The 15,654-nt window shown below is 41.1% G+C and overlaps 1 protein-coding gene across 4 annotated transcripts in view; it reads left to right on the top strand.

The window, feature by feature from the left end:
* The window catches only part of Cfap44 (cilia and flagella associated protein 44), an 87,939-nt gene that overhangs the window by 20,583 nt on the left and 51,702 nt on the right, over positions 1 to 15,654 (top strand). For all 4 annotated transcript variants that reach the window (XM_040750787.1, XM_021229901.2, XM_040750786.1 and 1 more), the window contains 9 exons: positions 918 to 1,082; positions 3,314 to 3,469; positions 3,735 to 3,782; positions 4,230 to 4,329; positions 5,446 to 5,540; positions 6,619 to 6,828; positions 7,527 to 7,637; positions 13,150 to 13,308; positions 14,319 to 14,561. In XM_040750787.1, the coding sequence (XP_040606721.1) occupies positions 918 to 1,082; positions 3,314 to 3,469; positions 3,735 to 3,782; positions 4,230 to 4,329; positions 5,446 to 5,540; positions 6,619 to 6,828; positions 7,527 to 7,637; positions 13,150 to 13,308; positions 14,319 to 14,561 (1,287 nt within the window). The remainder of the gene's footprint in view (positions 1 to 917; positions 1,083 to 3,313; positions 3,470 to 3,734; positions 3,783 to 4,229; positions 4,330 to 5,445; positions 5,541 to 6,618; positions 6,829 to 7,526; positions 7,638 to 13,149; positions 13,309 to 14,318; positions 14,562 to 15,654) is intronic.

The raw sequence follows: 15,654 nt of genomic DNA, 5'->3' as shown, positions 1-15,654 counted from the left end.
ACACTAATAAGACTCTCCTAGTCAAAGGTGCACAGGAATCCCAGAGAAAAGATACATGTTTGCGAGTTTCCTTGACCTCCTGCTTGAGAGACAATGTCAGACTCTGGGTTCCTCCGGAACTAAGGGGGCAAGTGGGTTAAGTGTTTGTACCTGAGTTTTCTCCAGTTTTTTTTTTTCTTGTGTAAAACAGTGAGATAATAGTCAGAGTCATCACTGGCTCACATTATTCCTTTGTGAAAGTGAGAACAAAGCTATAGCTAGGAAAATAAAGCACCCACGTGCCCAACTGCATATGGTGTTGCCGATACATGTACCTAGTGCGTGTGGCTTTGAGCGTTAGATACCAGTATAAATACAGTATTCAGGTAATGCTGACACAAAGCCCATACACTATTAAATATTACTTATTATTGCACTCATTAAGCATTCTGAGAACCAGCATTTTATAGCACGCTCTTTGGGAACTATTGAATTAGACAAATTAATTTGGGTACAGTCCCAAAAGTTTTCCTTGTTTGAAACTGAGCTATAATCTGCTCAGCTCAGTAGTGACCTACAACTTAGCAGATGCTCTGCACTTAGAAATAGAGTCTCATTTGGGAAAGACTTTAAGTGTCCATCTTTGAACCTGTCATTTCACTCCAGAATCTCACCCTTGAGAGGTATATAAAGAAATCTACTATGAGTATTTGTGAACAAATTGCCACTAACATGCATCCTTGTCACAGGGTTATAGAAGGAAGGAAACACACCCATATGTAATTGGAGGTTGAATCTGTAGTGCTGGGTTTTTATTTCTGTGTTTTCTTTACTTCCATACTCAAGCTTTATAGTGAAAAAAATCTAAAAGCAACTCTTACCCATTTGAGGTCCATGTATTTAAATTTTATACACATTTCTGTCTTCACACCCACCAGGTACTCTCAGGATCGGAGTGGGGCAACCTGCTGCTTTGGGAAGGCAGCCTCATCAAGGTGGAGCTCTGTCGAACTGGCATGAAGTCTTGTCACCAGGGCCCCATTAACCAGATAATGCTGGATGAGGGAGAAGTTATTACTGCTGGCTCAGATGGATGTGTTAGGGTAAGGCTACAGTACTCCCCTGAAGACTTGCGGATCACCTAGGCTGCCTCATGGAGGGGCCAATGGTCACTTATTTCCAAGACCAACTCATTTTAAATAATGTTTCTCACATGATTAATATCCACATTCTTATCAAAATTAACGGAAATATTATGAAGGGATCTCTTGTTCTTACATTTCAGGTGTTGACAAATGAGCTTCAGAAAATGAAAGCTCATGTTAGCACCAGATAAACAATGGGCATGCATCCTTTCAAAATGCCCACTGTGGGCGGGCATTTTCTAAGGGATGAAAATGCTGAACTATTTTTCTTTCAAACAGGGTTTCACTACGTAGCCCTTACTAGCCTGGAACTCGCTTTATAAATCAGGCTGCCATTGAAACTTTCTTCTGCCTCTGCTTTCTGAGAGCTGGGATTAAAGGTGTGAATCACCAAGCTGGTGGTGAGAATGTTGACTGGAAATAGTCTCAGAGATGTGTCGGTGGGGCTTGCAATATTCAGCCCTTTCCCAAGTCCTTGTCCTAGGACACTCAATGATTTCACTGGGAAAGATGTCCTATCGAAAGCCTGGAGGAAGCAAGAAGATTGCTTCAGAATCTAAATCTCCCGAGTTGCTGTTCTGTCCTATGTCTCCCATTTACTCTGCATGGCACCTTCTGTGAACACCACTGTTCTTAACAAACCTGTACTCTTGTGATTTGCCTTGTTCTCTTGGTACAGGATTTTCTGGGGCCATCCAGCTCTTAAATTCCTCAAGACCAATTTGCGCTGTCCATATATTCTTGAACGTATGGGGCTTCCACTGGAAGGGTGGTCAACTTACCGGGGTCTGTACTCTTAGAGGAAACTTTCTCTCCCTCTCCCAGAAGCTAACAACTGCCAATAGCTCCATGGTTTGGGGTGGAATTGTGTGTCTAACACCCCTCTCCATGTTGGAATTGGGTCTGGCTAGGGCTTGCATAGGTTTTGTACATGTTGTCACAATTGCTGTGAATTCCTGTGTGTAGCTGCTCTTCTGCCTAGGAGATAATGTTTCCTTATAGTCACACACCACTCCAGACTCTCACTCTCTTTCTGCCTCATCTTCTGAAATGATCCCTGAACCTTTTGTGGAGGGGAAATATGGGTATAATATGTTCTATTTAGAGATAAGCTTTGTACAGTTTCTAAATCTCTATACCTTGGCCAGTTGTAGGTTACTGTGTTAGCCACCATGTTAATCAAAAGAAAAAGAGGCCAGGCTGGACTGACAGCCTTCAAAACAATACAGAGAAACCCTGTCTTGTAAAACCAAAACAAAAAAAAGGAAAAGAATTTCAGACAAGGGTTGAGAGACACATTGCTCTCTGCTCTCTGGGTATAAGAATAAGTCATTGGGAGTCGGTTTAATACTATGTCTATTTAACTGCATAATTGTAGTTGGTTCTCTCATAGAGTCTGTAACTTTTCTAGCCATAGATTCTTAGCCAGATAATGGTGTCATCTTGTGGAGTGTGAAAGTTGGTTGCCCCAATGATGCATATGCCACTTCTGCACCAATGGACATATCTGAAGCATGAGTTCTAACAGGTCTTAATAATAAAAGTCTGGAGTCAGATATAGGGAAAAAAGATGAGAGATCAGAGAGACAAAGGAGCAAACCATAGCCACCTTACCTACTCAACTTCCCAGTCAAAAAGAGAGTGAGTTCCTGTTTCCTCCCATCTTATCATTTCCTCTCTCTACCCAGCCATGTTACTTCCTGTCTGTCTGTACAGACCTCTATGGTTAACTAGTGTCTAGCTTTGCCCTCTGATCTTCAAGCAAGCTTTATTTGTTAGAGCATAAACAAGATGTCACTACACATGTCTTCCTGAGCCAGTCATTGCTGTAGCTCTCAGGGTTCGTAGCTGGGTATGACTGAGGATTGCTTTTCTCCTCCAGGAGCATGTATAGCACTTTCTAGCACTATGAAAGCTAATCAGTAGGGCTGAAGCTCCCAGGCCTGTACCCGTTGTGTTATATGACTCAAGCATACAGTATCTTCAGCAACAAGGTCTCACCATCAAATTTTGGAGGGTAATCAAGAGCAATGGCAATAGCCTGTAATGTTTGGTGGTCCTTGAACCTCACTGGCCAACAATTCCAAAAGAAGTCACTCATACCTGACACGTTTTTATTAGTTAGCCTCTGGTGTCTAGTAGGGTCATTGTTGCTGTGTGATAAAATACTTTCTTATTGCTTTTATAAGATTTGGGACTTTGAGACAATAGATACTGCTGACATTATAGACGATACTGGATTGTTGGAGATAGAGCCTATTAATGAACTTCAAGTAGACAAGAATGTCAACCTCTTCTCAATGATAAAGATGAATGAAACTGGAAATAACTTTTGGTTGGCTCAGGTAAGTTACAGTCTTCTGTTTTGGCTTTTTAACTGTACCAGGACATAATAATTGATTGTTTGGACTAGAATACTCCAAGTTACAGCATTATGTGATTATATGTTTATAATCTTATATGGAAGATATTTTAAATATATTTCAATCATACTTTATAATATATGTAAGCACTAAATGTTATTGTTGATCTTCATTTTAATGAATCACAGGAATAATTTAAATTTGGTGAACAAAATGATAAAATATTATTAGCTGTTTATTTTTTTAGGATGCCAGTGGAGCCATATGGAAGCTTGACCTTAGCTTTTCAAATATTGTAAGTGCCTGTTTTCCTTATTTTATCCTAAATGTTGTAGTATGAATTCTTTGATTTTTTTAAAGAAATCTTATTTATCTTTCTCCACATTAGATCATTGTTTCTATCAAATAAAAAAGAGACTATACAATTATTCTTTGCACATTTACTAAACACATGGAGTCTTCATTTATAATACCTCATGTGATCCTTACAGCTGCTCAGCTGAGCAGGCAGGAAGACCTGGGAGGCGGCATTTGATGGGATCTGTGTAAAATTAGTCATTAACTTCAGAGCCATGACTCTATCTGGTTTTCCTAATGCCCAAGTCCAGTGTTCTTTCTAATCCATGTTACTCTTAGAGTAACATGACACATTATGCTACAAGATTCCATTTACATTTCTTTAAAGTTAACTTTACTTTTCTATTTCTCTGTTTGTGATATTTGGTATGCTCTTTGTTCACAGACCCAGGACCCAGAATGCCTCTTCTCTTTCCACTCTGGAGCCATTGAAGCCTTGGCTGTTTCTCCTCTCACTTATCTCATGGCCACAACTTCCTTGGACTGTAAATATGAACTACCCTCCAAGCCTGAGTGGGTGTATGTGTGTGTTGTACATGCATGTTCATGTATATGTACATGTGTTCTGGTGTGTGTGTATGTGGTAGCCAGAGGGTGACCTCTCTTGTCTTCCTCTGTTGCTCTCCAACTATGTTTTGAAACAGGGTCTCTTACTGAACCTTGAGTTCACCAAATGGTTAGACTAGCCAACCAATAAGCTCCAGGGATTCTCCTGTCTCTGCCTTCCCAGATCTAGAGTTACAGGCATGTTCCACCATGCCTGTTTTTTTTTTTTTCATGGATGCTGGGAATCCCAGTTAAAGTCATCATGTTTGTATGGCAGACACCTCACTGTCAGCCATCACTGTAGTCTTGGAAATGGGAGTTCTTAGTGAAAATATATCTGGCTTTGTTTGTATGTAAATTTAAAATATGTGCTAATAAAAGTATTTGAATATTCTTCCAAAAAAGAAACCCGCTGAATACAAGCAAGATGAATTTTGGAATGGGAAGTGCACAGACAGCAGCAGACACAATTAGAGATTAGAATAAAGACGTAATTATAAATTATGAAAATGCTACTCATTTTTAGTAACCATAGACATGTCCTTTCTTTTCTCTTGACTTTTGGTATTTATAATCTTGTAGACTGTGCAAAGGACCACTTTTTGTTGGTTAACCACAACTCGTGCCTCTTACCAAACTATCAGAGGGCCCACGGGTAGGAGAAAAAGAGGCCCTAAGGGAAGGGATGGAGAGCATAACAGAACACATGTGATGTGGAAGTGAAGGGACAGATGCCGGGGATCGGTGGAGACAGTGGGGATGGCCTATGAGATGGAGGACAGCAGATGATGTCTGTGATGTGGATCAAGCAACTAAAACTAAGTATGCATGAGTATGCCCCCAAGGAAATCTGTTGCTATCAGTGTTCATTTCAAAACAATTAAAAAGAAAAAAATAAATACAAATTTAAAAGGCTGCTAGGCTATCAGTTGATCTGAGTTATGGCATTTAATCCTGTAATATTTACTATGTAAAACATGGGCCAAGATTGTTTAAAGAAATAGTGTGTTTATAATTTGTTTCTTTTGAAACTGTTTCTTTTTTTTCCCCTGTAGGTTCTGTTCGTATCTATGATTTTGCTAGCAAAACTCCTTTGGTTCAAATGAAATTCAAACAAGGAGGTACTGCCCTTATTTGGGTACCCCTAACAGTAAGTCTGTTGTTTGAATCAACTGCTACCAGAAATACTGGAAAATGTACTGTATCAGAGATACTTTGTAAAGATGTAGTTATTTCCTAGCTCAGAATTTTAGAAGTATAAATATTTCAAGTTGATTTCTTTTGCCTAGAAAATTGCAGACATTCTCTCATGATTTCACAGTTAAAGGTTCGTTTTTTAAATGAAAATCTATTTTTATGCCACCTATGGCATAGCAATAGCTCTGTTTTGCAAAGTAACCATGCAACTGAACTTGAGACAGCTTCTGTCCATGCAACCATGCTTTTTAAACATCGTGGGACTATTTGTGAAGTGACATTGTTTGGGGATGAAATCACAGAGAAAATGGTTCAGGCATGCCACAGGTCTGACTTTCCATTATCGTGTGGATAAAGACTGCTTTCAGTGTATCCTGTAAAATATTCTGTGTCCTGGTGTCCCTGGTCTTTACCTTCAGTTCTTATGGTAACATGGCTTCTTCACGCTAGTCTGCTATCATCAGGCTGAATTTTCCTTGAGTTCCACCTTCTCCTGACACTGGGCCTTTGCACTGGCTGTGTCCAGTCTAGCGGGTTCTTGTTCTGTCTTCTTGTGTCTAGTTAGTTCTTGAGCAAGCGCCTGTCAGATATCTCAGCTCCACCACTTTTGCCTTAGGGAGGTCCTCAATCTAGGTTGACTTTATGTGATAAATGCCCCAAGTGGCTATGTTTCTGTGCTTTGGCACCTATGTTAGCTTGTATTTATACTCATCTACATGCTAATGGGGGATGTTCAATCTATTTGTGTTCACCCTGAACTGCTGGTGACAGATGCCTCTTACACAGGAGGCAGGCACGGTGTTAGTGTTTGCTCATTGGAAGCTTGAATTGCCATAGACTACCCTGCTTGTGGTCATAATAGATAAATGCCCTGGAATTGATGGACGTTTCCATAACATGGAATCAAAAGTTGAAAAGGGAAGCCAGTGCTAAGTAACCCAAATGGAAACAAGATGTGGACTTATTGTGTGTGTGCGGACTGAGACTTTCTTAACTAAATCCAGGCCCCCCACACTTGATTGTTTCCCAAGGTGAGCTTCTCTGCAGCACAGATTATCATAGGATTCCAAGATGGTGTTGTCCGGATCCTCGAACTTTATGATCCAAAAGGACTTACGCTTTTTGCAGGACGGAAGAAAAACTTAGACGCTGAATTACATTTGAAACATGTCTTCAAACCCCACACTGCTGAAGTCACTGCTTTAGCTTATGAACGTGATGGGGAGATCCTAGCCACTGGGGTAAGTGTGAGAGGCTGTCTCTCATTGCTTACTGGAGTTCCACGCCTAGCTTCCCTTGGGAGTTCACCTACTCCATTGTGCCTTGTTGACCAAAATTAACTCACATTTTGAATTCTTATTTTTTCAGTGCAGTCTGTATTATAATACATAAGAATAGTCTTATAAGTTAAAGTTTTAATGCTTATTTTAAATAAGCAAAAAATTTCAGCTGGGAGTCGCATTGGCTGAATTACTTATAATCACTAGTTTTTAAGGCCTGCCTTTGGTGAGCTTTATAAAGTTCAGTGAGAGAGCTCTTATGTAGCATGTAGCAGACTCTGCTTTCATCCTTTGTACCTCACTAGATGTAAGTCATAACAAAAGACTGCCTCAGATAAAGGAAACAACTCTGTAATCTATAGGAAGAGAGAGATGGACAGATGCAGTGTGGAATTATTTCAGGAATTAAATAAATATACATATACACACATATGTATTCATATATAGAGAGAAATATATATATATATATTAATCACATTTGTAGAAGTATGAACTGAAACGCTTGGGAAAATGAATCAAATATTTGAAATCATATATGACCATTGGGTCTATAAGAATAAATTAGATAGACTATATGATAACAAATCTTTGCGCTCTATGGCTCTATGAGCTTGATGTCATAGTAATATATGCTGGGTGTGCCTGCTTTTTTTTTCCAGAGTAAAGATAATACTGTCTTCTTTTTTGATGTGGAAAAAGATTACACGCCGATTGGTTACTTTACTACTCCTGGGCCTGTTTGTCAGCTGACGTGGTCCCCAGTCAGTCATGTAAGTCATTAGTTTTTGTCCTAAGACTAAATTCCAGTGTCTTGGAGATAGAGCCCTGCTCCTGCCCCTGCTCATTTGGGCTGTGTTTTCTTCATTCCTATTTGGAAGAAAAAAACCTATCCCCCAGTTGCCCCAACTAATTGCCTAATTTGTCACCAGTGTCATAGGAAGGCTTCAGGAGATAATCCTTTTTTATTTTTTATTTAAATTAGAAACAAGGTTGTTTTACATGTCAATCCCAGCTCCCTCTCCCTCCCCTCCTCCTCTGCACCCCCCTAGCCCCCCAGCCCCCAATCCCTACTCCACTCTCCAGGGAGGGTGAGGCCCTCCATGGGGGATCTCCAGAGTCTGTCATTTGATCCAGTGCAGGGCCTAGGTCCTCCCCCATGTGTCTAGGCTGAGAGAGCATCCCTCAATGTGGGATGGACATCCAAAGTCCATTTGTATGCCAGGGATAAATATTGATCTACTACCCAAGGCCCTATGGATTGCCTAGGCCTCCTCACTGACACCCACAATCAGGGGGTCTGGATCAGTCATATGCTGGCCTCTCAGCCATCAGTCTGGGGTCCAAGAGCTCCCCCTTGTTCAAGTCAGCTGTTTCTGTGGGTTTCTCCAGCCTGGTCCTGACCCCTTTGCTCATCGCTCCTCCCTTTCTGTCAATGGGTCCCAGGAGTTCAGTTCAATGTTTAGCTGTGGGTGTCTGCCTCTGCTTCCATCAGCCACTGGATAGAGGTTCCAGGATGGCATATAAGGTAGTTGCCAAGCTCACTATCAGGGAAGGGCATTTAAGGTAGCCTCTTCACTATTGCTTAGATTGCCAGTTTGTGTCATCCTTGTAGATCTCTGGAAATCTCACTAGTGCCAGATCTCTTCTCAAACCTGTAATGACTCTCTCTAGTATGGTATCTTTCATCCTGCTCTCCTCTATTCTTCCCCCGACTCAACCTTCCTGCTCCACCATGTCCTCCTCTTCCCTCCTTTACTCCCCCCTCTTTTTTCCAGCTCCCTCTCCCCTCCCCCATGCTCCCAAACCTCTCAGGAGATCTTGCCCCATTCCCCTTCTCTGAGGTACCATGAATATCTCTCTTAGGATCCTCCCTGTTTCCCAGACAGGCTAGAACTCCCCTGATCCATGTCTAAAATCCATATATCAGTGAATACATACCATGTTTGTCTTTTTGTGACTAGGTTACCTCACTCAGGATGGTTTCTTCTAGTGCCATCTATTTGCCTGAGAATTTTAAGATTCCATTGCTTTTTTTCTGCTTAGTAGTACTCCATTGTGTAAATGTACCGCATTTTCTCTATCCACTCTTCAGTTGAGGGACACCTAGGTTGCTTCCAGGTTCTGGCTATTACAAATAATGCTGCTATGAACATAGAGGGATAGACACCCTTGTTGTATGAATGTGCATCTTTTGGGTATGTGCCTAAGATTGGAATTGCTGGGTCTTGTGGTAGACTGATTCCCATTTTCCTGAGGAACCACCATACTGATATCCAAAGCGGCTGTACGAGTTTGCTCTCCCACCAGCAGTGGAGGAGTGTTCCCCTCTCCCCACATCCTCTCCAGCATAAACTGTCCGGTTGTTTTTTAGTTTAGCCATTCTGTTTTGATTTGCATTTCCCACATGGCTAAGGATGTTGAACACTTTCTCAAGTGTCTCTCAGCCATTTTAGACTTCTCTATTGAGAATTCTCTATTTAGTTCTGTACCCCACTATTTAATTGCATCCTTTGGTGTTTTGGAGACTTGCTTGTTGAGTTCTTTGTAGACTTTGGAGATTAGCCCTCTGTCAGATGTGGGGTTGGTGAATATCTTTTCCCATTCTGTGGGCTGCCATTTTGTCTTGTTGACTGTGTCCTGTGCCTTACAGAAGCTTCTCAGTTTCAGGAGGTCCCATTTGTTAATTCTCGGTCTCAGTGTCTGTGCTACTGGCGTTATGTTCAGAAGCAGTCTCCAGTACCAATTCGTTCAATGGTGCCTCCCACTTTCTCTTCTAAGAAGTGTAGTGTGGCTGGATTTATGTTGAAGTCTTTGATCCATTTGGACTTAAGTTTTGTGCATGGCGATAGATATGGATCTATCTTCAGTCTTCTACATGCCAGCATCCAGTTATGCCAGCACCATTTGCTGAAGATGCTTTCTTTTTTCCAATGTATAATTTTAGCTTCTTTGTCAAAGATCAGGTTTTCATATGTGTGTGGGTAACATCTGTCTGAAGCTGAGGTTTGATTCAGCAGGGGAATGCATTCTCTCTTTGAATCCATTCTTTTAGCCTGTGTCTTTTTATGGGCTCATTCTTGTTTGTTTTGGAATGGTTGGTGGTAGTGGAATTGTAGGTGGATTTTCACTCCTTTTTTCTTTTGCCTGTTGGTAAAGTGGGATTATCTATTGCCTATGTTTTGCTGGTTGGAGTTAAATTCCTTGGGTTGGAATTTTCCTTCCAGAACTTTCTGTAGGGATGGGTTAATGGATATGTATTATTTAAATCTGGTTTTGTCATGGAATATCTTGTATTCTCCATCTATAGTGATTGAAAGCTTTGCTTGGCATAGTAGTCTGGGCTGGCATCTGTGGTCTCTTAGTTTTGGTAGAGTATCTATCTATCCAGGACCTTCTGACTTTCAGAAATTCCATGGAGAAGTCAGGTGTAATTCTGATAGGTTTGCTTTTATATGTTACTTGACCTTTTTCCTTAGCTGCTCTTAATATTCTTTCTTTATTCTGTATGTTTGGGGTCTTAATTATTATGTGGCCAGGGGTCGTTTTTGTGGTCCACTCTATTTAGTGTTCTGTAACCTTCTTGTATCTTCATTGGCATGTCTTTCTTTAGGTTAGGAAAGTTTTCTTCTAGGGTTTTGTTGAATATGTTTTCTGCCCCTTTGAGCTGGGTTTCTTCACCTTCTTCTATACTTATTATTCTCAAGTTTGATCTTTTCACAGTGTCGCATATTTCCTGGATATTTTGTGTTAGGGATTTGTTGAACTTAAGATTTTCTTTGGTTGATGAATCTATTTCTCCTAGTGAATCTTCAACACCTGAGATTCTCTCTTTTATCTCTTGTATTCTGTTGGTTATGTTTGCATCTGTAGTACCTGACTGTTTGCCCAGATTTTTTATTTCCAGCATTCTTCAGAATATGTTTTTTTATTGTCTTTATTTCAGCTTTTAACCCTTGCACTGTTTGAATTGTTTCTTGCAATTTTTGCTGTGTCTTTTCCTCCATTTCTTGCATTTTTCATTTGTTTTTTCTTCCATTTCTTAAGGGACTTTCTTATATTCTCTTTGAGGGCCTCTATCATTTTCATGAAGTTGTTTTTAAGGTCATTCTCTTCTGCTTCATTTGCATCTGAATGTTTGAGTCTTACTGGTGGTGTAGAGTCTCTAGACTCTGGCAGTGTCATATTTGTTTTTCTGTTGTTAAGTGTGTTTTTCTATTGTCTCCTTGCCATCCCTTCTTCCAGTGGGTGCAGAAAGAGCCTCTTCCTCTCCTGGTGGGTAGGGGACCAGGGTTCCCTTCCATTGGGTGCAAGCAAGTCCAATACTCTCGTAGCTCTCCTCTTACGGGTACCATGGGTCGAGTAATGGACTAGGATGCTCAGATGTGTTGGCTCCTGCCAGAATGGGATTTGTGGTGGCAGTCCCCAGGCACAGGAAGGCCACCAGGAAACAGGCCCCCATTTACCTAGTTCTGTGGGTGGAGAAGGAGACTAGAATGCTGGGGTGCATTGGTTCCCACTGGGATAGGATCCACATTCTGCATAATCTTATGTCAAGGAGGATCACTACCTACTCCAGAATATAGGGATTTAAATGAGTTCTCCTCAGTTCTTTTGATGACTCTTACCAGTGTCTTCTCCTACACAAGATGGCTACCTTGAAACCTCAAAGCTCCATGCCTCCCACTCTTGCCCTCAGCACCACTTCCCAGAGAGGCCAGGGCCTTCTCACTACCAGATGGAGTTTCTCCTGCTTCTGTCTCCCTCCTCATCTTCCTTTTACAATAGAGCAGCTGCTGCACTTCCTACTTAGTGGCCATTCTGCCTCTCGTCCTTTGGAGTAGACTCCCTCATGCTTTTCTTCAGTTTTTTACATTATTTTTTTCACTTTCCTGGCATATGAATTTACCCTTACCTGCTGCTCACTGGGTAATTTCAGCAGTAGTCTCTACCACTTAACAGAAAGTAAATACACTGACTGATCTGTTCTTCTACAGTTATTGCCCCTCCTGTCTTCCTTCTCATCAGCTCTTAGGAGGACTGACTATCCCCAGGACACATTGCCTTCCACACCAACTCTGTCCTTCTGTGGCTCCTGCCTGCCGTTTGGTTCCCGTATTCCACCAGGCAGCTCTTCTGAAGGAACTGCTAATACCCACCTGATATTTGATTCTTACCTTACTTGATACTGCAGCATCCTTTGACCCCGTTGACCTTTCCTTCTCTTTTGAAACATCTTCCTCCTCCAACGTTTCTGCTCCCAGCTCTTGCATCTGGTCAGTCCTTGCAGCCAGTCAACTGGTGTTAAATCCCTTAATGCCTTGCCTGGTCTCTCCTTCCTCCTGTGATTTTGCTCTAGGTAATGCGTTCCGAGCTCGCTGTTGTCCTAAAGCTCAAATGTGCCACAGGACATTTGCCAAAATGTCTCCTCTTTAAACACAGTGCTCACACACACCTCAATTCATCTTATATTTTATTCATCTACTCCTTCAAGCTGGATGCCACTTTCTCAGGAAATCATGCACAACCGGGAAGTTCTTGTGGTCTCTTACCAGGACTTTTGCAATTGCAGCTTATATTAATCTGTGTGAATTGATCACTGACCGGCTCTCCCTTTGGAGTCAAATGCCATAATGGGGGTGAGAATAGCAGGTTTTTTTTTTTTACCAATTCCATTTTTAGCATGTTACAGAATTCTGAGTATATGGTAGATAAATAGCAAATTATACCAAGATAGGGATTTTCCAGATGTGGTTTGGGGCAAAAGAAAATTCTATAGTAGATAGATAAATCTGGGATCCATTTTAGGTGAGTAGAAGTCACTATTTAAGACTTCTGGAAGCACACTTAGGGGGAAAGGAGAGAACTGGAAAGAAAGATTTTGAGAGCATCTACATTTAAATCAACTTAGGAAGACAGAGGATGGATTGTGAAGGCCGAGAAGTCGTTGGCACCACAGACTTCCTCAGTATTTCTAATTAGAACTTTCTGTCTTTAAGCTAACAGATTTCACAACCATGTATTGGGCTAAGGAAATAAGTTATGGTAACATTAAAGGAAACAAATATAAATCTAACTTTAGTAATTAGGTTAGTGATTAAAAATTAAATGCTAATAATTAATCCTAATGATATGATAATCATTAGTAACTAGGATCATTGCTAATAACTACAGTAGGGGTATTGTCTTTTTAAAAGATCACTATATTTTTCCCTGGCTTGTTATTTTTTGAACTTGTAAAAATATGCCTCCATGTAAATGATATGCATAATGTTTCTTTTCTAGCCTGAGAGCACCTTAATGACTCTCTGTGAGAATGGTTATATTCTTGAATCGTCGAGCCCAACCTTTAAGAATGTTGATGATCATGATGTTGTCTCCTATGAAATCAAAGACATGCTTCTCAGATGCTTCCATTTCTCAAGTATCAAGTCTAAGATTCTGGTATAAAATAGTCTTGAAACATTGTCTACCTTATTTTCTTTCATTTGAATACATAATACTCTCTATGAGATTCTGGGAGAATACAAGTGAAACAAAGTAAAACAGATCCTGGACTGAAGGAGTTTATACACTAGGAGGAAGGTGGCAACTGTAGCAGGAGGCCACTAACTGTGGTGGTAGGCCGTCATGGATAGATAACTAGAGCCCAAGTACAAAGAAAGGACTTCAGGATGTGGAGGGAGCGATGTTACTGATGACGGGATGAGGGGGTTAAACATGGCTAACTGGAAGTGATAATCAGGCTCAATCTGGAAGTGACAGTCAATTCAGAGGATGGGAAGAAGTTTGAGAGAATGACAGGAAGAGAGAGGAAACAATGCTGGGAGAACCCCAGGAAGCCACTATTTGGACAGTTCTCAGCATTTTCAGGAGGGGAAGAATGGCCAGTGAAATGGCCACATGCAGTTTGTAGCAGATGGAACAGGACCAGAGTGAAGGTCTCTTTAGATGACAACCAAGCTACAGCAGTTTGAGCCACTGTGATGCTTGGTGAAGAGAGGATTGGTGTGAAGAAAGCATGTAAACTGGGAAGCTAGTTCTGAGGGGTAAATAGGAGGTGGGGCTACCAGTGTTGGGGGGTCTACATTGGACAGTTGTCGAGATTGAGTGCCTACATCACAAGTTTCCTCATTGCCTACTTTAGTCCACATGGTTCCTGGGTTGACAGTGACAAGCTTTGAGAAAACACAGCACTTTCCTTCTCTTAAAGGAAGAATGGCCAAAATGATTTTTTAAAAATGGGTATCAAGACATTAAGAAGAAATGATGCTCATCACAAAGATTTGGATTTTAATAAAAATATATCCCTAAGGGTAGCTTTGTGTAAATAGTGTTATTTCCAAGCTGTAGATGTTTCTAGAAACCACAGCTTCCTTCTTCCTTCCACAATTTCTGTCATGCTCAGTCACAGAGTAATACATTTTTAAAATGCCTGTTATCTTTTTAATAAGAGATTAATGGAAATCGAGAGGAGAGAAAGGCAGAAGGAGCTGAGGGAGAAGGAGAAGGAGGCACGGAGGAGGAGGCTAGCGGAGGAGAGTGAAGCATTTGGAGAAGAGGAGTCCCTGGAGGAGGAGAGCGGCGAAGAGGAAGAAGAGGAAGAGGAGCCACTGCCTGAGATCTTCATCCCACCAACCCCCTCTCCCATCCTCTGTGGCTTTTACTCGGGGCCAGGGAGGTTCTGGGTGTCATTGGTGAGTAAAAATTCAAGACTTTTTTTCACCACCTGTTGGGTTCAGTTAATAGTCACTATCTTTCACCACATTCGTCCTTATGTGTGTTGAGAATTTAAATTTTTTTTTTTTTGGTTTTACAAGACAGGGTTTCTCTGTATTGTTTTGGAGGCTGTCGGACCAACCCGGCCTCGAACTCACAAAGATCTGCCTGCCTCTGCCTCCCGAGTGCTGGGATTAAAGGCATGCGCCCGGCCTGAGAATTTAATTTTTAACTATTGCTATAGCTTTGAGTTTTAATATAAGTTACAGTTTTTTTTCTATAATCTTAGCATCTCTTTTAAATATGTCTACCTTTCGCATCTGAACTCTAAACTCACCTGCTCAGGAGTACCAAAGTGGGGGGAAATTCAAGAGTAAATAGTCAAACGGCAAAGAGGTCCTCCACCTCTGGTTTTTCTTGTTGTTGTTTGTTTGAAAACAACAGCTTTTATGGCAGTGTCACCCCGCTAACACCTATGCTGTGTGGCCTATGAGAGACTAGGAGTCTGTGTTTTCAAGTGGTCTCATTCCACTCCAATCAAAATAAGGAAGAATAATGGTTGTTACAAAGATTAATGCAAGAATGAGTCATGATGTGTATGGAAGCTTATGTGTCCTCCACTTACATACCATATAGTCTTACCATGAAACATTTTCTCAATATATTGCAAAGTAAGATTTTCTTCATTATAGATGTTACAGTTTTCACTTTTGAATGTATACACACACACACACACACACACTCATATTTCCCCCCCTCTCAAAGTAACTGGCTTAAAAATATATGGGAAGATTATTACTAGTTCATACTTGGTCCTAGTCTCTTGAAGTCTAGGCGTGGAGCTCTTAACTGACACCCCCAACTTCAGTTAAGTAATACAAAGTGAGCACCGCTTACAATCGGGATCCATAGTCCATACTCTTAGACTCTAAGCCCTATCATGAGGTAAAGCACAGATCACAAAGGTAGCGTTCACCTTGTTTGATCCAGTCACGTACTGACTCTACCTGTAGCCAAGCCTTAGAAAAGCTGGCTTCATTAGGAAATCATGACTCTAGTCCTTATATCAGG

Source organism: Mesocricetus auratus, unplaced genomic scaffold, assembly GCF_017639785.1.
Source record: "Mesocricetus auratus isolate SY011 unplaced genomic scaffold, BCM_Maur_2.0 Super-Scaffold_100008, whole genome shotgun sequence".
Classification (NCBI taxonomy): domain Eukaryota; kingdom Metazoa; phylum Chordata; class Mammalia; order Rodentia; family Cricetidae; genus Mesocricetus; species Mesocricetus auratus.
Note: the sequence above shows the minus strand (reverse complement) of the source record. Positions and strands in the feature narration are given on the sequence as shown.